The sequence below is a fragment of the Lithobates pipiens genome, unplaced genomic scaffold (genome assembly GCF_037356315.1).
Source record: "Lithobates pipiens isolate NorthernLeopardFrog02 unplaced genomic scaffold, aLitPip1_a1.2 Scaffold_23, whole genome shotgun sequence".
Classification (NCBI taxonomy): domain Eukaryota; kingdom Metazoa; phylum Chordata; class Amphibia; order Anura; family Ranidae; genus Lithobates; species Lithobates pipiens.
The window spans coordinates 260,306,581-260,332,391 of NW_027507785.1; the positions used below are offsets into that span (position 1 = coordinate 260,306,581).

The following is a 25,811-nucleotide window of genomic DNA, read 5'->3' on the forward strand; positions in this document are numbered from 1 at the left end:
TAACATTTTCCCTGGAGTTCTACCGGTTCACATGTTCTAGCACTGAGCTTGGCCGGAGCCACGATGACGTCACCATGCGCGTGGGAGACGCTGTTCACGGCACGGGGCTGGGAAGGAACGGTGGGCGTTCCTTCAAAGTGCATGCGCCAGTGATGTCACTGGTTGCATATAATGTAAATATCTCCTAAACCGTACACGTTTAGGAAATATTTACACTACCTATAAGCAAGTCTTACCTATAGGTAAAAGTCAGCAGTGGAAGATTACTTCCTCTTTAAAACGCTTGGTGTATCTAAATGCCGCATGTAGGCACGTCAAACGTTTTTTCTACCCAAAAGCACCTCTCAAAAACGCATTTGTGATGGGGGTTTTTCAGTCTGTAAATGGTCCTCTACAAACAGGCTTGGAAACACCCAAATGTGCATGGACACATAGGGTAACATACAGATGCTTCTACAGGCTGAAATAAAAGAAGAAAAAATAAAAATAAAAAACATGCCAAATGCCTGTAAAAGCAACATTTTTATGTCCAGTGGGCATGAGGATTCAGTGTTCTAATGAGGAGTTTCAGTGTCTGCATCCCTTTAGAATTAATTAACCCTTAGGAGAGTATCTCACAAAAAACATAACTCCTATTGCAGCAAAAGCCTAACAAACATTTTACAAGCATCTTTAGTGCAAACTTCTGAGAAAACTAGTAAACCTATCAGAGAAGCAAAAAATGTCATCTCTGGGGAAGTTTTATACACCAACCAATGAGAAGGGAGAGTCCCCAGAGAGCCAAGGCTCTCCTGCACATCGCTGGATTGAGATGGGACTTGGGTAAGTATTGGGGAGGCTGCTGTGCACAGAGAAGGTTTTTTTACCTTCATCCACTCCCTCACTATCTGCCAGCTGAAACAAATTAATGACTTATGCTCATGGAGGAAATGCAAGCTAGAGAATTTGACGAGTGGGAACAATTCACCACTCCTTGGTACATCTGGATACATTATTCCACCTCTTAGAAATTGGGCAACAGACTGAAGAAACAAGTCTAGGTCTTTTTAATTTTCACTTCAAGAGAACCCATGTCTACCAAGCTTTCCCTCTCTTTCCTTTCTTTCTCCATCTTTTTTATACATAGGGGGTTATTTACCAATGGAAAATCCACTTTGCACTGCAGATCTACCACTTAGATTTAAAGCGACTGCCCTTCCAAGTGCACTTTCAGTGCAAAGTAGATTTGCCTTTCGTAAATAACCCCCTTTGTCTCTCTTTACGAGTTAAAAACCACACTAGCCCCCCCCCCCCCCTTTTGCTTTTTTGGGGGGTCAAACATTTTTTGCAATATAAGCATGTGTCGAGGTTCATATGGAGGAGATCCTTTCTGTATGTTTGTGACTGCTTCCAGCAGTTCAACTTCTGGACCTCTATCATTTTATGAGGTTTCGTTCAGTAAACAGTATTTTGTAGTGGACCCCATTCCCTTCTGGGATCTGTTATGTGCAACTAATTTACAGTTTCATCAATACTTTTCATTTCTATACAAATTAACAATACTGTTGCGCACAACCTCACCAAATGTAACCTAATCTTGTGTTCTAGAAAGCTGCTCACACATAAAAAGTGTTCTCACTCAGATATGGATAAGGGGGGTGTTTTATGTGGCGCTACCTTAATATTAGGTGAGACTTGTTTAGGAGTCACCTAATATTAAGGTAGCCCCACATAAAACACCCCCCTTATCCACTTCTCATTTCTAGTTGTTTCAGCTCATGTCGAGTGACTCTTTTGTAATCTTTTCTGAAAAGGTTGTCGTAAATAAAAATATATTCAACCTTAAAATTTGAATATGGCCTATGTAGCAATTGCATATGCTATAATATTCTTATTTGCCGCGCTCCCCCCCGCAAAATAAAAAAATAAATAAAATAGAGCTTCCCTTATTTGATTACCACTGGGTTTTTTTGTGCTATAAAAGATCAACATTTTAAAAAAAGTTAAATAAAAAAAAAAAAATTTAAGATCAAAATTTCTTTATAAATTTAGGCCAATATGTATTCTGCTACATATTTTTGGCAAAAAAAAAAAAAATTAAAAGAATAAAATAAATATCCCAATAAGCGCATTGAATGGTTTGTGTGAAAGTTATATTCAACTATGGGATATATACTGGAATTTCTTTTATCTTTTATACTAGTAATGGCAGCAATCAGCCACTTGTTTGGCACTGCAATAGTATGGGGGGGGGGGGGTGCGGCTTAAATCTAACACTACTACTATTGACACTTTGCGGGAACCAGTGGCAATAATAGTGATCAGTGCTAAAAACAAACATCTGTCATTATACTGGCAGTGGCTGGGAAGGGGTTTACAGCGCTGGTTACACCAAGGGTTGTGCCAGTTTTTATTCCCTGCTTTGCAGGGAAACAAAAACAGGCACATCCCAACAGACAGAACAGAGCTGAGTGATACAGTGAGCAGCTATGGCCGCCGGCTGTATCACGGGAGTGTGCCAGCAAGCACTTCTCACCATGCGAGGGAGCTTGCATGAACGTGAGAAGTCCTTGCGGGGGGTTGGAGACAGCCATTGAGGGACCCCAGAAGACCAGGTTCGGGGCCACTCTGTGCAAGACGAGCTGCACAGTGGAGGCAAGTATAACTTTTTTTTTTTTTTTTTTTTAAACAAACTCTTTACAACCCCTTTAAGTAAAACTAAAAAGGGCAATTCACCTTTTTGTCCTGTTTACCAGTTAACTGTAAAATAAAAATCCCAAATTTTAGGTTGTCCCCAGAAAAGTAATAGAGAGGCAATCTTCAAATGGAGACACTAGCTCTGATGACCTGGCGGTCCCCCAAAGAATTCTCTTAATTTGCAGGGATTTCCTCTCACTGCCCGTTTGGATATGGGACAGGAAATGAAGGGAAATCTCCACAATGTGACGCAGATGGTCAAAAAAAATAAAAAAAAAATAATAATAAGTCTGACAAGGGTTCTTACCCTCCTTTGCTCTATCCAAAAAATAAAAAAAGGTTTTGCCGATAGTTTTACTTTATGTTCATGCCAAAACATGTGTGTGCTTCACTGGTATGTGTTTAACATGTCACCCTTTTGAATTTTCATTTTAATTGATTTTAATTCAAGATGCAACATTCAGGCCTTTTCAAAGACACTACAACTAAACTGAGTGGGAACATTACTTACTGAAAGTAAAGCATTTCTCTTGTGCATGGATTTCAGCGCCAACAAATCAGCAAATGCAGCATCAGTGCATAACAAGGCAAGCCTGAACTCCTTTGACAAAAATTAACTAAAAACATAATCTATAGACCTTTGTAAGCCAACATTTTTGCTTCTGTTTATTTGTAAAAAAGAATTGAGGTGCCAAGCAAAGGGCTTCGGGGGGGAGACAGCAGTAACATAGGAGGTCATGAGACTGACCCCTAGAAGTGATGGTTTCTCAGTAGCGTTCAGTGGACCGGTTTCCACCAAAGAAACAGTTTATGGATACTGACAGTGGGACTGATAAGTTTCTCCTCTCTGCTTTGCAAGTATCTGTTTGAGATTCCACTTATAGAACAAGGTCGCTTTAAAGTTAGACTCGGCACCTTTTGAATGTTTTTGCTGACTGACAGATTCCATACGAGGCCCCGGGTCAGCCTGCACTGTTGCTACAGCTGGTTCTTCTTAGCAGCACTGTAATCTTGCAAATACAGCACTAGCAACATGGCGGGTGGACATCCAAGTGGTTGTAAACATAAATCACTTTTTACTACAGGCAAGCCTATAATAAGGCTTATGCAGTGATTGCACAGATACACAGGATTTTACTATGCAACCACTTTTAACCACTTCCCGCCCAAGGTACATCCAGGAAAATTTTCGAATTTGCAGGGGTATATCTGAATGATGCCTGCAGCTACAGACATCATTTAGATATTATCCTTTAGTGCCAGCGATTCCTTACACTGTAAGAATGATCATAGCGGCTGTCCGTCGCTTGATTGCTCTTATGGATGGCAAGAGAGGACGACACCCCCCCCCCCCCCCACGCTTCTACAGACTCACCGCTTCCATCAGCGAGTCGGATACAATATCCGCCGACCCCTGATGGCGATCATAGAGATTTCTAGTGGACCAGATGGTCGCCGGAGTCTGATTGTTCCGAGGCCGAGCGCAATGTTGTCACATACGGGCTCTGCATTTAAACGAATGGCGACGCCGTCATAAGGCAAGCTTCTTGGGGGGCGGAGCTATGACGTAGGAGACAGCCGTCCGTCCGGACCTCCTGAGGGCCTTGCTCTGTCTCCCTCCTTCTCAATGCTCCTCCGTACATCCGCAGCTGGGCTGCGGGCCATCTAGAGCGGCTCGCCGAGGCTCTGCGCCGCTGCACTTACCTGCAACGATCCGGGCTGACCCCCTCCGACCAACGCAGCTGCAACGTAGGACAGCGGGCTTTTCTATCCCAGTCTCAGCATTCGCCTCGGAAAACAGCGGCAGAGCACCGCGGAACGCTGCTACACGCCAGGTCGAGACCCGGGCTGCATCCCCCTCTCAGAAAGCAAAGATCCCTGCCTGAGCTCACCGGTCCACAGTGAGAGGCTGGTTGTCCCAGTGAGTTACGCAAGCGGTAAGACAAGCTGTTTGATGGGGTGCAGGGGATGTTCTTGGCAGATCGGATGGGGGCACGGACAGTATGCTGGATAAGGGGATATATCCCCTGTAAGTAAGCTGGATCCCAACCCACCTCTTCTATAAACGATCAAACTGATTTGAAGGAAGTTCCCTTAAGGACAATATTCCTTTTTGAAAACACTGCTAGAATTGATGTTGTACTCTATGCTATCAGAGGAGAATAAAAGGGAATAAAGGAAAAGAAAAAGGAACTGTTATCTGAAGTGTGCACCATCTGCTCCCCGTCCCCTTGACTATAAGGGTCAGTTTCATCTACATATATATAGCTAATAATAGCTGCAGGAGGAAATCGGCCATGTCTAAATAGCAGACGCAGGAGGAACATATATATTGCTGTAAGGGCCCAGGCTATTGGCTGCGACTGCTTGACTGCTAGACCTGAACTTTACTGATATCTGGAGATTGCTGGGGAACACCTTTAACGGCCTAAAGAGTGCTCATATTTGCTATACCTTACAGATGCTATTAATTATCAGCTGACCAACATAGAAGGGTGGCTGCAGGGCAACAAACAACATTTTCTTACTACTTGCACTTTCTTAATATGATATGAATAATCTGTTGTATGGTTATTTGGAAGCGAATAACGCCGGAGGATTCAAGACAAGTGGACTTATTTGTTAGCAAATAATAAATTTCTCTCTCCCCCTTATCTACCTTCCCTCCCTCTTTTTTTTTTTTTTTTTTTTGAGATATTGGAGTTAATGTAATGCAATTGGTCGGTATTGATTCCCTTTAAATTAACCGCAATAACATTGTGAATGTTGTTTTAGGGGTAGACGGTCTTACGACGGGGGTATTATAAAGATCCATAGTGATTTCTGAGTAGGAGGAAGGGAGATTTATTTGGCGAAGATGAGAGGGAAAGCAGGTAAAATAAATACCGTATATACTCGAGTATAGGCCGACCCGAATATAAGCCGAGGCCCCCAATTTACCCCCAAAAAAACTGTCAAACTTATTGACTCGTGTATAAGCCGAGGGTGAGACATGCCTGTCCATCCCTGTGTGTGTGTCCGTCCATCCCTGTGTGTCCGTCCATCCCTGTGTGTCCGTCCATCCATCCATCCCTGTGTGTGTGTGTGTCCATCCATCCATCCATCCCTGTGTGTGTGTGTGTCTCCATCCATCCATCCATCCATCCCTGTGTGTGTGTCTCCATCCATCCATCCATCCCTGTGTGTGTGTGTCTCCATCCATCCATCCATCCCTGTGTGTGTGTGTCTCCATCCATCCATCCATCCCTGTGTGTGTGTGTATCCATCCGTGTGTGTGTGTGTGTGTGTGTGTGTGTGTGTGTGTGTGTGTGTGTGTGTGTGTCCAGCCTACCTGTGTCCCGAGCCTTTGTCCCGAGCCTCCGTCCCGTGTCGTGCCTTGCCTTCGTCCCGTCCCGTCCCGTCCTGTCCCGTGCCGTGCGTTGCCTTGCCTCCGTCCCGTGCCCTCTTCGTCGGCGGCCATTGTAAAATTCAAAAGCCGCGCCTCCTCCTTCGCCTGTGATAGGCGGAACACTGAATTTCCCAGCAGCCTGTGTTCCGCCTATCACGGACGTCGTATCATCCTCGTCCGTAGTACGAGGATGAGCGGATGCCCGTGATAGGCGGAACACAGGCTGCTGGGAAATTCAGTGTTCCGCCTATCACAGGCGAAGGCGGAGCCGGAGGAGCGGCTTTTTAATCAGAATGGCCGCTGTCTGCTCGACACGCTGATCGAGCGGGCAGACAGCGATGACTCGAGTATAAGCCGAGGGGGGCACTTTCAGCCTCAAAAAAGAGGCTGAAAATCTCGGCTTATACTCGAGTATATACGGTAAGCCATTGACCCCTGCTGTAAGCCCAGTTGGAATTCAAAGGTATATGGCTGCGAACACCAGTATAAGGGTAGAGGATGAGGTGGATAGCCCTAGGATAGAGAAACCACCCCGCTCAGGTCCAAGTAGACAGAAGGGGGAGGAGAGTAGGGGGGCAAAAAATTTAGCTACTAAGTCAACCGAGGCAAAAAAATAAAAAATAGTGCAAACCTACAAAACAGTGATATAAGCCAGAACGAACTTCAAGGAAAGGAGGGGTTAGCACCTCTGGAGGCAGGAGGGGCGGGTTTGGATACACAAGGGGAAACCCCCCAGCCCCCACAAATTAGGGAGATGCTCTCAGAAATGTTCACGAGAATGGAGGTCTCTCTAAGGGCAGATATAGCAGCTATAAGGGGGGATATTGGCCTGGTCTTGGGGAGAGTGGAGGAGTTGGAAAATAGAGTAGAGTCCTACGAGCATAGAATAGATGAAATACTGGAGCAAGTAACAGCTCTTCGTAGGGGAAACAGAATAATTAGATATAAATTAGAAGACCAGGAAAATAGAAGCAGAAAGAAGAACCTACGAATAAAAGGCCTCCCTGAGTCATATAGCGGATCTGCCCTTACAGAGATAGCCCAACATATTTTTAACCCCTTAGATAGGGAAGTTTCAACTCCACTGAAGCTAGATAAAATACACAGGATGACACGATCTTTCGGAGTCAGATCAGAAGCTCCACGAGACGTCATAGTGAGATTTCACCATGTAACAGAGAGGATGCAGGTAATGAGAAAAGTTAGAACACAGCCAGGGGCGAGCTACGGGGATGTGGAACTGCAGATCTACTCCGATCTATCAGGAGAAACGTTGGGCAGAAGGAGACGATTGAAACCGCTAACGGAACTATTGAGAGCAGCCGATATCCCATACCAATGGGGATTTCCGGCATGTCTCATAGGGAAGAAAGAGGGACGATCCGCTGTTCTACGTTTCCCAGAAGATCTCCAAGAATTCTGTGAGCGGTTAGGAATCCAACCCGCCCCACAGATAGAATGGGATAGTGAAGAAGAGCTAGGGGATGGGGGCAGCAGGACTCAAAGGAGTATGAGGCAGAAAGGCCCGAGCCCCTGGAGACGAAAGAATCCAATTATTTGAAGCCAAGATGACTAGAAGGATGTTTCAGGAGTGGGGGGGAGGGGGCTGGAGGGAGGTTTGAGGGAGGTCTGGATGGACACAAGGGGTGAACCCCAGGGATACTATGGGGGAGAGGAGACCACAAATAATGGCCTGCCAGACCCATAGGCTTAACAGGAAAGGGGGAGTCCTACCCAGTCTTACGAGACGTTCTGTTATAGGACAAGGGGGGGAGGGGGGAGGGGGGTTTTTTCTTTTTTTTTTTTTCTTTGGGCTCTCACTCGGTCCTCCCACAGGGTTAGCAAGGGTAGTCTCTACCGGGTTCACTAGACGCCCCAAAACGGTGGGGAGAATGGTCATTGAAAAAGATATGGGGATAGTCAATGTTATCACCTATAATGTAAGGGGCTTAAACACAAAAAGGAAAAGATACAGGGTAAATGACGAGTTATACCATATGGAAGCAAACATTGTTTGTCTCCAAGAGACGCATATAACATGCACCTCAAGGATTAGACTGAATTCGGTTAATTTTCCGGTATGGATTTATGGGGATTCCCCATCCTCATATTCTAGAGGGGTTGCTATAGGCTTTAGTAAAACAACAAGGTTTAATTTAGAGGACCGACTAGTGGACCCGGAGGGACGATACTTGTGTTTAAAAGGAATGCTGTTTAATCTTAAATGTACAATTGTCAATATTTATGCCCCAAATGAAAATGCTGGTACATTCTTGAAAAAAGTATTGAACAAAATAGAAGATTTTAAAGAGGGGAAATTAATCCTGGCTGGGGATTTCAACTGGAGTATGAACCCTAAAATGGATACCACAGCAGGGGGTTCTAGGACATCTGAATATAAGCAGAGAATGTTTTTAAGGGCCCTAGCTGCATTCCAGCTACAGGATACCTGGAGAGTATTGCACCCAAAGGACAGGGATTATACATGCTTCTCCTCGGTCCACGGTTCCTACTCTCGCATAGATTATATTTTTTTGGAACACTCATTTTTGACGGCCCTTAAGAAAGCGGAAATAAAAATAAGAACAGTGTCTGATCATGCGCCAGTTAAGATTCAGTTGGAGGTAGGGGAGGACCAGGGACCGAGGATGAACTGGAGATTGAATGAATCACTGTTACAGGACAAGGACTCTGTAAGTAAGATTGAGAGAGAATTGGAACAATTTTTTAGATTAAATGACACACCAGGAATCTCCAGCCCTATATTATGGGAAACGCACAAAGCAGTTATTAGAGGAATATTAATAGGGATTGGAGCGGGGAAAAAGCGTGAGAGAGAGAGAGAGGAGGAAAACCCTACTGTACGAAGAAATCCAGAGACTGGAATTGAGTAGTAGACCAAGGGGACTTAAAGATACTCAGGACTTAGTAATAAAAAAAAGAGAACTAGAAGATTGCCTAGAGCAGGACAGGGAGGCCGCTTACCACATCCTGGGAACAGAGAAATATCAATGGGGAAATAAATCAGGCAAATGGCTGGCCAGGAGGGTGAAGGGAAAAAAAAAGTAAAACCTTTATCCCAAAAGTGAGAAATGATATTGGGGATATACAAAATATGCCTGAGGACATAGTGAACACGTTCTATACATACTATAGGGCCCTTTATAATATTCAACAACAAGACAACATAGGGAATAGCGTAAGGGAAAACATAAAAGGTTACTTGAAAGGGATAGACATCCCCAGGGCTAAACACATAGAAATGGAAGCATTAGAAGCCCCAATATCAAAGGCGGAAATTGAGTGGGCGATTAAAAATACAGCCAAGGGAGGTTGCCCGGGACCAGACGGCTTCCCGATCTTATACTATAAGCAATTTCAAAAACAGCTGGTCCCAAAATTATGCGACTATTTTAATGCAGTGGGGAGAGATGGAAAATTTCGAGATGAAACATTACTGGCACATGTGGTCCTGATACTGAAAGAGGCAAAGGATCCGCTCGCGGTGGAAAGTTATAGACCAATTTCCTTGCTAAATTCAGATATTAAACTTTTTGCAAAAATCATATCTGAACGATTAAGACCTCATGTGTCAGAGTGGATACAGCAGGACCAGGTTGGATTTATTCAAGGGAGAGAAGGGCGAGACAACGTATTAAAGACCATTATGTTAAGCCAGGAAACCATAAGGCAGGGCACCCCCACGATACTCATGTCTATAGATGCTGAAAAGGCATTTGACAGGGTTAGCTGGGGGTTCCTATTTGAAGTGTTGGAACGATATGGAATAGGGGAGAGGATGAGAGGCTGGATAGAAGCGTTGTACACTCAACCTAAAGCGAAAATTAGAATAAACGGGGCCCTGTCCTGCCCCCTGGAATTGTGCAATGGGACAAGACAGGGCTGTCCGCTTTCCCCACTATTATTCATATTGTCATTAGAACCCCTCCTGTCGGCAATTAGGAAGAATCAAAACATCCATGGAATACGAGTTGAAGGGAGGGAATACAAGGCCGCTGCTTTTGCAGATGATCTCCTGCTTTATATTTCTAGCCCTGAAACCTCCATACCGGCGATTATGGAAGAACTGTTAAAATTTGGGAAAGTCTCAAATTTTAAGGTTAATGCAACCAAATCTGAAATCTTAAACTTAAATATACCAGCAGAAGAGCAGAGAATTCTCCAAGCTAAATTCCCTTTTAGGTGGTGTAGGAGGGAGCTAGTCTATTTGGGAATAAGGCTGACGGCAGCGTTGGGCGATCTGTTCGAGGTCAATTATATCCCCTTATTAAATAAAATTAAACAGCATTTGGATAAGATCCAATATAAAGCGCTATCATGGATAGGGAGAATAAACGTAGTTAAAATGTTTATTCTACCAATGTTTATATACACATGTCAAATGGTCCCGATACTGTTACCACAGGGCTATTTAAATAAATTAAGAACTATGATTAAAAGATTCATATGGAAAAAAAAAAGCGGCGAGGGTGGCTCTTAATATCCTGACAAGAAGCAAAGATAGAGGAGGGTTAGCAATGTCCGATTTTAAAAGATACTATGAGGCTATAGCAATTTCTTGAATCACAGATTGGATACATAATAAAAAGGGAAAGGATTGGGTGGAACTAGAAATAAAGTTGAGTAGAAGGGAATTAGGGGGGATAATATGGATACCTGCAAAATATAGAGAATTAGGGAATAGCACAAATTTACTGACAAAAGGTTTACTTCGAATTTGGGACACAATAAATAAGAGACATAACTGGGAACACAACTCACCACTAATCCCACTATTGGACACTAAATTTTTTTTACCAGGTCAAGAGGAACACGTATATTATAGTAGCTGGGCTAAAAAAGACAATATTAAGCTACAAGATGTTATGGAAGGGAATAGGTTGTGCACATATGAGGAAATTATAGGGAAGTGGGGACACAAGCCACTAGACAAATGGAGATATTCACAGTTGCACCATTTTACTCAGTCTTTAACACAACCACTACGGGGTAAGGAGCACCTAAGACCACTAGAGAAGTTGGTAGAGAACTGTCATTGCCTGGTAAAAAGGATCTCAAAAATATATGAAATCCTAACAGATGTAGGTGAGCAAAAGTACCCCCCATATTTGGAGAAGTGGGAAAGGGAAATTGGATCTTTAGATAACGACCTCCATAGAAATAGGATCATTAGACGGACCTACTCGGTAGCTAAAGACTTACAAACCAGAGAGATGTCAGATAAACTTTTAACAAGGTGGTATATAACCCCACAGCAAGGAAATAAAATTAGGAGTGAGACCCCCTCAACGTGTTGGAGAGGCTGTCCAGTGGTGGGTACTTTTGCTCATTTATGGTGGGAGTGCCCCAAGATCCAGCTTTTCTGGGAGAAAATCATAAAAGCGATTTTTGAAATAACAGGAGAAGGGATTAGGAGAGACCCCTGGGTATGTCTATTTCACGACCCGGAAAAAGGAGAGAGAGAGTATGCGCATTCTCTGGTCCCTGGCTTATTGAACTCTGCTAAGGCTCTGATCCCGAGAAGGTGGAGGAATCCCGACCCTCCATTCATGAAAGAGTGGGTAGAAAGATTAGAAAGTATACGAAAGATTGAAGAGACAATGTTTAAATTGGATAATTTAGAAGAGAGATATCAGAATAAATGGCGACCCTGGATACAATTTCGAAAATCTGAAAGCTATTTGAACCTGCTTGAATGTTAGGAAAACTCTCTGGGTAAGGACCGAGTGAGGGGGGGGAGGGGGGCGGGTGAGGTATAAGGATGAGTATTTGCAAAGAAATGTTGTTGTTTTGATTATTATGCTGAATAGTTTATATTTGTAAAGCTTGAAAAATTTGGAAAATAAAGAATAAATAAAAAAAATAAAACGAATGGCGACGCCTCGGCTGGGAAGCCATGATCATTTTTTTTTTTTTTTTTTTTTTTTTGATTTCAGGCTTCCCAGCCTAGAGGTGAGATGTGGGGACTCGGCAGCCTAGAGGTGAGATGTGGGGTCTTATTGACTCCATACCTCACTGTAAAGAGGACCGACGTAACGTCATCTTTCACATTAAGCAAAAAGAATTGGACTTTAATGTTTCTCCCCCCCCCAAAAAAATAAAAACCATGTGTTTGAAAATTGATAGAGAAAAAAAAAAAAAATATATATATATACACACACACACACACACACACACACTTGTGGTTAAGTGGCCCATGTTTACTACATTCTCCATCCAACAGACAGATCAAACTAATTCTATATAAACAATGTAATTTTATTAAAAAATGATCGGATGTGCTCCATCCCTACAAAGTGAAATTGCCCCCAATATAATAACTCCTCCAGTAAAACCCTTTTGTTTTCATAACCTTGTGGGTTATTACCCCTGCAAAAAAACAAAAAAAAAAAAACAAAAAAAACAATGCCTACACAATACAAGCGGTAAGGTGAAAACAATTTAAATCTACAGTCACTAATCGGATCTATGATATGAAGCAATTCTTTACCGCTTCCAAACATATATCCGATTACCTGCCCATGTGGCAAACAATATGTAGGCAGAACCATCCGTCCTTTCCATAAAGAGTCAATGAGCACATAGAGAATAAAAAAATAAAAAAAAAATAAAAAAAAGGGAGTAATCAACCACAGTGTTCCTAAACACCATTGTAGATACCACAATCGGGATCCTAGTGGTACTCAATTTTTGATTATATACCACCTTGGCGTGGAGGGGCTTACAACAGGTGTGTTTAAAGACTTGAGACTTGTTTCAAGACTTGGACTGGAATTACCATCTGCATTCCTACTCCCTGTTCAGGATGAACATAGAGGGGGACATTAACTCCTTTATCAACCAAGCATGATTTAGCTACGTGAATTTACTTGATATATGGTATAGGGGTGTTCTTTGGAATTATATGCTTTTCATTTAATTTAATATTTTATCTGTTCTGTTTTTATTTCAAAATTTATCATCATTTAATTGTCCATGTATGTTATATTATGATAGACTGTACAGCGAGATGTATAACAGTGGCATTACTATTGCTGGTTCTCGCTTTTTATATGAGGCTTGGCCTGCTATTATAGATAGCGCTTGCTACATTACTTCATATCTCCAGTTAGGGGCTTGAGTGTCAGGTGATAGGCCTGTTTATGACAGCTAGAGGGTTGGTCTTAGCCTTCGCTTTGATGCAAGGCCTGACCTGCATTTGGGATTCCGTTGTCTCCATTTGAGGTTTGACCCGTGCGTCCTGCCTTTCAGATCGAGGCCTGAGAGACATGCTATCACATCGCTACGATTCTCCATTTCCACATGAAGGCTTGACATGTTCGCCTCCGCGCCATCTTGCTGTCAATCCCGGAAGCGATCGGCGGATTAGACACAGCATTAAGCAACACGATTATCCAGGTGATGGGGTACATTATCTATAAATATTGTGGTGGCACAGGCATCAGGACACCCCAGATGAGGTCTGACAGACGAAATGCATTGATTCCATTGTCCTGCCTATGCCATTATAACTTGAAGCATCATTCAATCTAGGCCTTTTGATGGTTACCAAAATGTGAGTGTTTTTTAAATACATTTTTTTTATATGGTTTTACACTAGGTCGAGTCTTCTATCCTTTCTCCTTGGATCTATGTCCTAACAGAGTACTGTTGAGAGGATTTTGACTTTGACAATGAAGTGCCTTACTATAATGGCTTCAGTGGCTGAATTCCTTCCAATTACCATAAGATCAATTGGAGAAGATTGCAGCTAGCCGTCTCTAACTAGGTGTTGATACACCACTGCCTGTCTAACCAATTTAGTATAAACGGAGTAGGGTCCATACGTTCCAGTAAGTCTCCTTATATTCCATTTGGTGGCAGAAGTTTCACAGCGGTGATCCTTTTGGGTGATAGATTATCATTACTTGGGACCACAAAGTGTATGGACTTTTTTTGGATTCACTACCATCAATGATTGTGTATTTTCACGTTTAGCACTGCACTTTTTATATTTACTATAATAAGGCTTACCTGTAGCTACCCCTGATATCTCCTAAACCTGCACCGTTTAGGAGATATCCCCTGTATCAGCATTTGCTGACATCATTGGCACATGCACACTGAACGTGCCATTGCGTCAGCTAGTGTACCGTTACAGGCGGCTCCGGCCAATCACAGCGCCGTAGCCCGTGATACCCGGAAGTAACTCCGGGAGTGATGTTGCCGGCCAGTGGTGGACTGGGACCGCTGTGGGGGCCTCAATCTAAGGTGATTATTTTATAATGAGTTAGTATGCTATGCATACTAGCTTATGCCTTTGTCTTGCAGGGTTTTTTTTTAGGTTTACAATCACTTTAACCACTTGACCACTGGGCACTTAAACACCCTTAATAACCAGACCAATTTTCAGCTTTCGGTGCTCTCGCATTTTGAATGACAATTAGTCATGCAACACTGGACCTATATGAAATTTTTGTCCTTTTTTTCACACAAATAGAGCTTTCTTTTGGTGTTATTTAATCACCGCTGGGTTTTTTTATTTTTTGTGCTATAAAAGAAAAAATACCGAAAATTCTGTAAAAAAATGAATTTTTCTTTGTTTCTGTTAGAAAATTTAGCAGATTAGTAATTTTTTCTTCATAAATTTTGGCCAAAATTTATACCACTACATATCTTTGGTAAAAATAAGTACAAATTGGTGGATATTATTTGGTCTTTGTGAAAGTTATAGAGTCCACAAGCTATGGTGCCAATATCTGAAAATTGATCACACCTGAAGTACTGACGGCCTATTTCAATTCTTGAGACCCTAACATGCCAGAAAAGTACAAATACCCCCCAAATGACCCCTTTTTGGAAGGAAGACATTCCAAGGTATTTAGTAAGAGGCATGATGAGTTTTTTGAAGTTGTCATTTTTTCCCACAATTCTTTGCAAAATCAAGATTCTTTTTACTTTTTTTTTTTTTTCACAAAATTGTCATATTATCAGGTTATTTCTCACACACAGCATATGCATACCACAAATTACACCCCAAAACACATTCTGCTATTACTCCCGAGTATGGCGATACCACATGTGTGAGACTTTTACACAGTGTGGCCACATACAGAGGCCCAACATGCATGGAGCGCCATCAGGTGTTCTGGAGCCCCCAGGACAATTCTGACATTTCTCTCCTACATGTAAAAATCATCATTTATTTGCTAGAAAATTACATAGAACTCCAAAACATTATATATGTTTTTTAGCAAACACCCTGGAGAATACAATGGTGGTCTTTGCAACTTTTTATCTCGCACAGTATTTGCGCAGTCATTTTTCGAATGCTTTTTTTTGGAAAAAAAAAACAGTTTTGTGCTAAAAAAAAAAAAACAAAAAAAAAAAAAAAACAACACAGTAAAGTTAGCCCAATTTTTGCATAATGTGAAAGATGATAGATACCGTATATACTCGAGTATAGGCCGACCCGAATATAAGCCGAGGCCCCCAATTTACCCCCAAAAAACTGGAAAACTTATTGACTCGTGTATAAGCCGAGGGTGAGACATGGCTGTCCATCCCTGTGTGTCCGTCCATCCCTGTGTGTGTGTCCGTCCATCCATCCCCGTGTGTGTGTCCACCCATCCATCCATCCATCCATCCCTGTGTGTCCGTCCATCCATCCCTGTGTGTGTATCCATCCATCCCTGTGTGTGTGTGTGTGTATTCATCCATCCATCCCTGTGTGTGTGTGTGTGTGTGTGTATCCATCCATCCATCCCTGTGTGTGTGTGTGTGTGTGTGTGTGTGTGTGTGTGTGTGTGTGTGTGTGTGTGTGTGTGTGTGTGTGTGTCCAGCCTACCTGTGTCCCAAGCCTCCGTCCCGAGCCGCCGTCGTCCCGAGCCGCCGTCGTCCCGAGCCTCCTCCGTCCCGTGCCTCCTCCGTCCCGTGCCTCCTCCGTCCCGTGCCTCCTCCGTCCCGTGCCTCCTCCGTCCCGTGCCTCCTCCGTCCCGTGTCGTGCCGATGGATCGCCGCTCTTCTCGGCGGCCATTCTACGATTCAAAAGCTGCGCCTCCGTCCTCCGCCTGTGATAGGCGGAACACTCAATTTCCCAGCAGCCTGTGTTCCGCCTATCACGGACATCCTCTCATACTCGTCCGTAGTATGAGAATGAACGGATGTCCGTGATAGGCGGAACACTGACTGCTGGGAAATTCAGTGTTCCGCCTATCACAGGCGGAGGCGGAGAAGGAGGCGCGGCTTTTGAATTTTAATGTCCGCCGTCTGTCTGCTCGATACGCTGATCGAGCAGTCAGACAGCGGTGACTCGAGTATAAGCCGAGGGGGCACTTTCAGCCTCAAAAAAGAGGCTGAAAATCTCGGCTTATACTCGAGTATATACGGTACCTAATATGTCACTCTTCAAAATTGCACACGCTCGTGGAATGGCGCCAAACGTCGCTACTTAAAAATCCCCATAGGCGACGATTTAAATTTTTTTTACTGGTTATATGTTTTGAGTTACAGAGGAGGTCTAGGGCTAGAATTATTGCTCTCGCTCTAACGTTCGCAGCGATACCTCACATGTGTGGTTTGAACACCGTTTTCATATGTGGGCGGGACTTACGTATGCGTTCGCTTCTGCATGCGAGCACATGGGGACAGGGGCGCTTTAAAAAAAAAAACATTTTTTTTATTGTTCATTTTACTTTATTTTAGTTTGACATTTTTTTCCCCCCAAAAAATTTTTTGGATCACTTTTATTCCTATTACAAGGAATGTAAACATCCCTTGTAATAGGAATATGGCATGACAGGTCCTCTTTACAGTGAGATGTGGGGTCAATAAGACCCCGCATCTCACCTCTAAGCTGGGAAGCCTGAAAAAAAAAAAAAAAAAAAAAGATTCTGGCTTTGATCGTATTAGCGATTCGGTAGAAGCATCGGAGGGCGGCGGGAGGGGGGGGGGGGATGTCTATGGCTGGGTATTGCAGGGTATCACCGACTATGGCTGGGTATCTCAGAGTATGGCGTTGCAGAGCATTGCAGGGTATTGGCGGGTGTTGCAGAGCATTGCAGAGTGTTGCAGGGTATTGGCGGGTGTTGCAGAGCATTGCAGAGTGTTGCAGGGTATTGGCAGGTGTTGCAGGGTATTGCAAGGTGTTGCAGGGCATTGCAGAGTAATGGCAGGGCATTGCAGAGTAATGGCAGGGCATTGCAGAGTATCGAGGGGTTAATTTTCGGTGAGCAGCGATGTGGGCACTGCAGATGCAGCCCACATCGCTGCTGACACTGATCTCTTCCCCCTCCGCTGTACCGATCGGTACAGAGAGGGGGAGGGAGGAACCGGCGTCATAACATGACGCCGGCTTGTTTACAAGTGATCACTCCGTCATTTGACGGAGCCATCACGTGGTAAACGGCCGCGATGAGCGGCCGTTTACCGTGATTCGTGATGCGCCGGGTCCACTGGACCCAGCGGTCACGGATGCTCTCGTGTGCGCGCCCCAGGGGGCACGCGAGAGCAGAATTCTGGGAGGCCGTTAATTAACGGCCTCTCAGAGTTAAACAACCGCCCTGAAGCAGTTAATCGGCAATGGGTGGTTGTTAAGTGGTTAAAAGGCCAGTTCAAACACAACGTACAGCTGCTGGATAAGTACACTGCTGTGGTTTCCTCTGTCCATTCTGGCTGTGGTAGGCGTAGTGTGGTTTGCTATTCAGTGCACACAATGCTCCCTTTTTTCCACAGCGCACTCAACTTTATTTGAAGCGTACAAAAGTACAGTTCATTCATGTCGCTGTACAACAGCTCAATGGGTGACGTGATCCTGTAGAGTGTGCTGCAATAAAATGCAGTATGTCCTAATTTTATCGCAGTGCTGGGCTGTGTTGCAGTGTGAATGGGACACACAGAAAAACTGCTTTTTGGTGTGCTTGCGGTGACCAGCCTTTACAATGCAGTAAAACGCTGATCACCACACTATGGGGGCTCTAGTACTACCACTAGCAGAGGTCACAGCATCTGTGCTAGAATAATGTGGTAGCTGGCACAAATACAACTACAGAGATTATTATGGAGTTCTCTGCTTTTTTATCATCACTCCTACAACATCTGCTGAGGGCTCTGGGAAGAAGTGTTGCAGGTCAGGCCTATGTCAGCTGGTAAGTATTTAACCACTTGCTTACTGGGCACTTAAACCCCCCTCAGTCCCAGACCAATTTTCAGCTTTCAGCGCTGATGCACTTTGAATGACAATTGCGCGGGCATACAACACTGTACCCAAATGAAATTTTTATCATTTTTTTCCCACAAATAGAGCTTTCTTTTGGTGGTATTTAGTTACAGCTCGGAGTTTTATTTTTTGCTAAACAAACAAAAAAAGATGCAAAAAAAAAAAAAAAAAAAAAATCATGTTTTAATAGTTTGTTATAAAATTTTGCAAACGGGTCATTTTTCTCCTTCATTGAAGTGCGCTGATTAGGCGGCACTGATGGCTGCATTGGTGGGCTGCATTGGTGGGCACTGATGGGCTGCATTGGTGGGCACTGGTGGGCACTGATAGGCATAGTTAAGGCGGCACTAATAGGCACAGATAAGGCGGCACTGATGGGCACATAAGATGGCACGGATGGGTGGCACGGATGGGCACTGATAGGTACCACAGATAGATGGGACTGATGGGCACTGATAGGTGGCACTGATGGGCGGCACTGATGGGCGGCACTGATGGGCGGCACTGATGGGCGGCACTGATGGGCGGCACCTTTGAGGCAGATTGGGTGGCACTGTGGGGTGGCACTGTGGGGTGGCACTGTGGGGTGGCACTGTGGGCACTATGGGCACTGACGGGGGGCACTTACTTTTGCGTTTTATTTTACTTCAGGATGGCACTGCGGGAGGCAGGTGGGCACTGGCAGGTGGCAGGTGGTCCCTTGTATTGATGGCCGTGATCGGGACTGATGTCCCGATCACGGCCGCCGGTGATCGGCTTTTTTTTTTTCTCCTCGCGCTGTCAGCGCGAGGAGGAATAATAGCCGATTACCGGCTCCGTTCTATCACATGATCAGCTGTCATTGGCTGACAGCTGATCACGTGATAAGGGGTCGGGATCGACCCCTTGCACGGATCGGTGATCAGGCGAGTCTCACGGACTCGCCGATCACAGAGCGCGCCGCGCGCGCCCCTCAGGGGGCGCGCAGGCCGCTCGTATCCGGGACGACGTCAATAGACGTCGTCCCGGAAATGTAGGTCCGCGCTGTTGCCGTCATTTGGCAATAGCGCGGATCTGTAGTGGTTAAAGAGGAACTGCAGTCTGCTCAAATAATCTGTAATAAAAAACATCTTTGCCATTCTGAAGCTTCCCTCCAACCACTTTGCATATACTGTCATTCTGTACTTGCCAAATATGCTGCAGAAATCTCCCTCCACCAAGTCTGGCTGCAGCCATTTTAACTGTGGGCAGCTGAAGCTGCTGCCTGATCACTTCCTGGATTTACAGACACCCATTGGGGAGAGGGAGGGAGATAGATAGCCTTGGCATATCCAACAAAAAAAACAGGCTGTATAAAAGGGTATTTACTGACAGAAAAATATATAATAATAATAATAATAATAATAATAATAATTTACTAGCCAAAAGTTAAAACAAGGGCAGAAGATTTAATAGATTGAAAGATGTCAGCAATGCCATATTTCACATATTCAGCACAAAATTACCTATAATTTGACCTCACATACTTCTGAAACAATGAGCCATTTTACACAAGCAGGTGGGGAAACTAAAGATTGATGCTATGCTTGCAAGAGAGCTGACATTTGATGCAGGCTGAAATAGAAAAGAAAATCCTATTAATAGATTTAAAGAGGTTGTAAACCCTTAAGCCCCTGTCACACCGATACGTTTTTCCAGCATGGGGATGTGGAAACGTAGAAAAGCCTACACACATGTATTCAACAGAGCTGGAGGTTTTCAATCTGATAGAGGACCCTCCCCTGTCACCCCTTTTTTCTCTTGGTGTCAGGAAAATTCCTCAGAAGTGATTCATGCTGATAGCAGAGAAATGAGACACTGTGTGCTCTGGATGGAGACAGGTACACACCATAGAGCAGTGACTGCAAACCTTGGCCACCCAGATGTTTTGTAACTACATTGCCATGATGCTCAACTACACTGCAGAGTGCATGAGCATCATGGCAAATGTAGTTCTAAAACATGTGGGGCGTCAAAGCTCACCATAACTGCTATAGAGTTATATGCTTTGTTCATATTTCATGTCTGAGGTTTACAACCTATTTAAAAAGGTTTATATGGTCATTATATTTGTAATAATGCTCAACATAAGGGCTAGTGCATGTTAAAAGCAGACCTCCAGTAATGCAAGGCCAAAACAACAAAGTATGATTAAAAGACTGTCTATGCAATGTTGCCTTATGAGTTTATGTGAAATCTTTATTAATAGCTGTAAAATATTGTAATTAGGAATATCATTTAGCTTGTATCCATGCAGGCCAGAACATATTACCATATAACACAAACTTTTTTTTCCGCTTAAAATCAGGGGAAAAATCATGGGTGCATGTTATACGCCGATCACAGTCATGCCCAGTCCTGCCTTTGGACCTGTGTTATGTCCATCATAGGGCAGGACTGGGCGTGACTGAGCGGAGCCAAGAAGAGCCAAGTACACTCGGCTATGTGCATCTCGGTTCTGCCCAATCCCTGCGATCTCAGCGGTTTTCGCTCCGCTCCAGCAAGTCTCGGTGGCGATCTCGGTGTCTCCCCTTTTTTAAATTCATCCAAGGCTGCGATGGAAACTGGGGCAAGGCTGCACCGACAAAGCTGCACTGGGGCAAGGTTGCATTGATGGACATTTAAAAACGTAGGTTTTTTTTTTTACTTAAACTTCCCTCCTAAAAGAAGTTCCCCCCCCCCCCCTTAAAACTCCCTCCTAAACTTGGGGTGCGTGTTATACTTCAATCTCCGCTGATTGCGAACGGAGCGATCGCCGCCGAGATACACATAGCCGAGTGTACTCGGCTCCACTCACAGTCACGCCATTGGACCTGTGTTATGTCCATCATAGGGCGGGACTGGGCGTGACTGTGGGCGGAGCCGAGAAGAGCCAAGTACACTCGGCTATGTGCATCTCAGCTCCGTCCAGACCCTGCGATCTCTGCGGCGTTCGCTCCACACCGGCAAGTTTCGGGGGAAAGCTGCAGTGGACACTGATAAGGCTGCATTGATGACCATTTACATGTAATTTTTTTATTGTCCTTAAACTTCCCTCCTAAACTTGGGTCTGCGCGTTATACGCCGATAAATACGGTAATCTTCACATATAGCTCCAGAAAAGACAGTGCCCAGGCTTTTGTGTACAAACAATGGGATTCAAACCACACGGTTTTACACACTCACTTCAAAGGATCCCACACTGGGATATGCAATGAAGGGAGGCCAACCCATGATCAGTACTTAAATTCCCGGGAAAATGCAAGTCGATCTCCTGCTCAGAATTGTCACAAGGATTTGCAATAAAGGGGGCTGACTTATGCAAAGTCTAGGGATTGGAGATGCAGGCAATCCTTAACCAGCAATAGGGAAGCTCACCAATCAATTGCCACGCTATGCCAACCAATGAGGCATCAGCCTGTATTGATATACAGAGACTAGATGGGAAAGATCTCTCTTTCTGGGAGAGCAGCCATCAGAATGGAACCTTGGTGAGAAACAAACGGGTAATTATAGGAAAGATCGGCCCTTTACTTTTAACTGCGTTTGTAGATTAATGTTTTAAGGAATATACTTTGTATTCCTTCATGCAATTCTCTTATTTTAACCTAATATTTTCTACCTTAGTGTAGACTATAGATAGATGGTTGTGTTAGAGAGACTTTCAACTACTTACCAAAATGTTTTATTGCGTAAAAGCTTTCACTCTTGGTCAAAGAACTCTCATTTAACCCACATCAGATCTTTGAGATATTAAATATAAGAAACGGGCAACAGCAATCACACATCAGCCAATCACATTCAAAATGTTCATTCTCCAAGTTTGAATATAAGCAGCTTCTTTGAGAAAACATCCGGCTCCTACTGCAGACGCTGGATTATATCATGCAACATTTCTTACCATTTGCGTTTGCCTTCATAATCAAAGAAACCTGGCTTCGAAGTATTGCACTTTCCAACCTTCACCTGCCAAGAAAGATAAACACTGTTAAACGTTGCTATGTACTCAACCAATGACTCAGGGCATCAGATCTGGTTGTCCTTTAACAACTGGTGTAAACTATAAGCAGATGCATAATGACCTAAAATGAGACCAGGGTCTCTGTGCGGTTCTTATCACCTGCATGTATCTGGTATTAAACACAGGAGGAAAAGGCAGAATGAGCACATGGTCAAGAGGGCGCACCGGGGACTCATTCCTTTCTTATAGCAAGAAGAGAGATAGATAGAGATGTATAGCTATTGAAGAGATGGACACATAATAGATGGTACCATATACCATATACTAGAAGAGCTAAACACTGACCCAGCAATGCATGATTGAAGCTAGCACTGAAAGTATGACTGATTAAAGTGGAGTTCCACCCATTTTTTACACTTGCTATGTTGTCCCCTTTGAGTGTGCTTTTCCCAATTAATTATTTTTTTTTTTTTTATGTAAATACCTTTTTATTCTTATTTCAGCTGCTCTTGCGGCAGCAGCCGCCTAGGTGATTAGGTCACTAGACGATTCACAAGGGCTCCTGGGATAGCGGCGTCATGCATTCCAGGATTCCTTGCGAATCACCAACTGAAGTAATCTCACATTTTTTGCAGACTGGAAATGACCTGAACAGGAAGACTTCCATTACCTTCCTCTGACATTGCTTTGGCAACCTGTTAGGAAGAGGGAGAGCCACACAGTGACATTACTGCGCAGGCGCGAGAGGTGCATGCTGGGTAGCCAGCTGCATGGAAATGAACACAGGAGCACTTCAGATGCCCACAGCTAACATGGAACATGCCTGCTTCAGAGATCTGGTTAGTAATTAAATATTTTTTACATAAACTAAAAACGACCACACATATGACATGTTCAGACAAATACAGGAGTCCTAACTCTGCTTTAAAATCCATATATGAAAGTAGTATTAAAAAGGTACGGCTTTTGTTTAAAAAAAAAAAAAAAAAAAGACATGTCATACTTACCTGCTCTGTGCAGTGGTTTTGCACAGAGAAGTTCCGATCCTCCTGGCTCCTCCCCCTTGACCAGTGCCCCCCATAGCAAGTCATGGCTTGGCCCGGTCCCGCCCTCTCCTCATTGGCTCACTGGCTGCGATTGCCAATGGCTCCCATTGCTGTCTCAGCCAATGAGGAGAGGGAGCCCCAGATAGCCGAGGCTCTCGTGTACATCGCTGGATTTAGAGGGAGCTCAGGTGAGCATTAGGGGGCACCTTCAGCCTTTACAACCACTTAAAGATAAGATGGTATTGAGAATGTGGTGCCATCTTAGCAGCTTGTGGCTGGCATACAAGGCATGCCGGATGTAACAGCTATGAACTAACCCATAAGGCAGGATGGTGGCATCGGCACTTGAGTGCATTATATTACCTGCTTGGCATAAGATAGTGGAAGTGGAAGAGCAAGGAGGTGACACGATAGACAAGCTCCATAGCTGTGGTGAGGTGGCTCCCACACAGCGAGGCTTCCCTGATAGGCACCCAACTGTAGATCAGACCATAGAAATACAGAAAGGAGCACCAGACCAAAACCAGATGAAAGAGTCCAAGGCGTTGTTGATTAAAACAAAAAGTCCTATAAAACACTGCCAATGTGTTTCAGGGACAACACCGCCGCTCCCCCTTCACCAGGGCTCAGCATAACACATGGTTACATCCAAAGGCATGTGCTGAGCCCTGATGAAGGGGAGTGGTTTAAGACTTTTTTGCCAGCAATTAAAATGGATATTGGACTTTTCCATCCAGTTTTGGTCTGTATTTCTATGGTCGGAGATACAGAATACAAGGGCTGGAGGAGGCAGAGGACACAAGATGGATGTACAATTGTTACCTGCCTATCCTGGACATAAAAGATAACTGTTGTGGGGGCACAGGACCGAGGACAAGGTGGGGAGGCATTACCTGCTTATCCCTGACATGAGGTATGACTGGTGTAGGATCATATGAGGGATGAAGATGATGCTGGGTGTCTGGCTCATTACCCGACATACAGTATAATAGGGGTAAGAGGAAGGAGGTCACATGGGGGATAAGGATGACACTGGGGTGGCATTACCTGCCTGCATTTGGCATACCGTATAATGGATGGGAGGGCAGCTGGAGGATGACTATAGGGGGAGAGATCATTACCTGCTTGTACCTGGCATACAGCATAGGAAGGTGTCACATAGCGAGGGCCCCCCCCCACACACACAGAAGGGAGCACGTAGCAAAGCCCCCTCCCCCCACACATGGTGGACACATAGCATCGGGCCTCTACACACAGGGAGGGCGTCGCGTAGGAGGGGCCCAGACACACAGGGAGGGCGTCGCGTAGGAGGGGCCCAGACACACAGGGAGGGCGTCGCGTAGGAGGGGCCCAGACACACACGGAGGGCGTCGCGTAGGAGGGGCCCAGACACACACGGAGGGCGTCGCGTAGGAGGGGCCCAGACACACACGGAGGGCGTCGCGTAGGGAGGTGTCATGTAGGAGGGGGCCACACATGGGGGGGTGTAACATAGGAGGGGTTACACATGGAGAGTGTCACATAGGAAGGGCCATGCATGGAAGGCGTCACGTAGGAAGGGCCGCGCATGGAAGGCGTCACGTGGGGAGGTGTCATGTAGGAGGGGGCCACACATGGGGGGTTAATGTAGGAGGGGGTCATGTAGGAAGGGCTGCAAAGAGGGAGGACGTCGCATGGGAGGGGCCGTGGATGGAAGGTGCCACGTGGGAGGGGCCACACATGGAAGTGTCACATGGGAGGAGCCACACATGGAAGGTGTCACGTGGGAGGAGCCACACATGGAAGGTGTCATTACCTGCTTGTACCTGGCATACAGGTAGAGGAGTTGCTCGGTGGTGGCCACATGGGCCAGGTTCTGGGCGTGTCTGGCGGCCTGCTCGAAGTGAGCGCTGAGCTCCTCCCCCTCCAGCAGGAAGTCCCCGAGATCCCCGCACCCCCCTGAACAGGCCTCCCCGGAGCTGAACTCCTCCAACACCTCAGGAGACGCCATGTCCGGAGCTCACACACACCCCGCCCGCATAGTCTGCCCGGACACCGGACCTGCACCACCAGACTGACACCTTTCCCCACACTGCACCGGTACCCCGGCGCCCACTGACATCCGGGATTTTAAACTGGCAAAAGGCTATCGCGCATGTGCAGAGCCCAGTACGGGGACCCGACAGTGCGCATGCGCGGTGCTGATAACACGAGACTGGCCGGGCATTGTGTGCTGTGAGTGAGATGTCATCATGTATACTGTGGAGGAGAATCATCATCACAATGAATATCATCTCCTGTAATCTCATTGTATGTCCACATAGAGCTCACCATTCTGTGTCTGCAAACACCAGCCGTGATTCCTGAATGGCAGCTTTTCTTTAGTGTATATATTTATTATTATACAAGATTTACAGTATCTCACAAAAGTGAGTACACCCCTCACATTTGTGTAAATGTTTTATTCTATCTTTTCATGCGACAACAGTGAAGAAATGACACTTTGCTACAATGTAAAGTAGTGAGTGTACAGCTTGTACAACAGTG

The 25,811-nt window shown here is 44.9% G+C and overlaps 1 protein-coding gene across 3 annotated transcripts in view; it reads right to left on the minus strand.

The window, feature by feature from the left end:
* ACBD6 (acyl-CoA binding domain containing 6) overlaps window positions 1-25,437 on the minus strand; it is a 150,622-nt gene extending 125,185 nt beyond the window's left edge. The window contains exons 1-2 of one of the 3 annotated variants that reach the window (XR_013262390.1): window positions 25,081-25,437; window positions 22,180-22,244 (exon numbers count right to left, since the gene is read on the minus strand). Coding sequence is in view for 2 of the 3 variants with exons in the window: in XM_077453097.1 (XP_077309223.1) it covers window positions 22,180-22,244; window positions 25,081-25,275 (260 nt within the window). In the remaining variant the exon portion in view is untranslated. Of the gene's footprint in view, window positions 1-22,179; window positions 22,245-24,406; window positions 24,470-25,080 lie in introns of those variants that run through there. The other 2 variants (XM_077453097.1, XM_077453098.1) reach the window with 2 other exon arrangements.
* Between the last annotated feature and the right edge of the window lie 374 nt (window positions 25,438-25,811).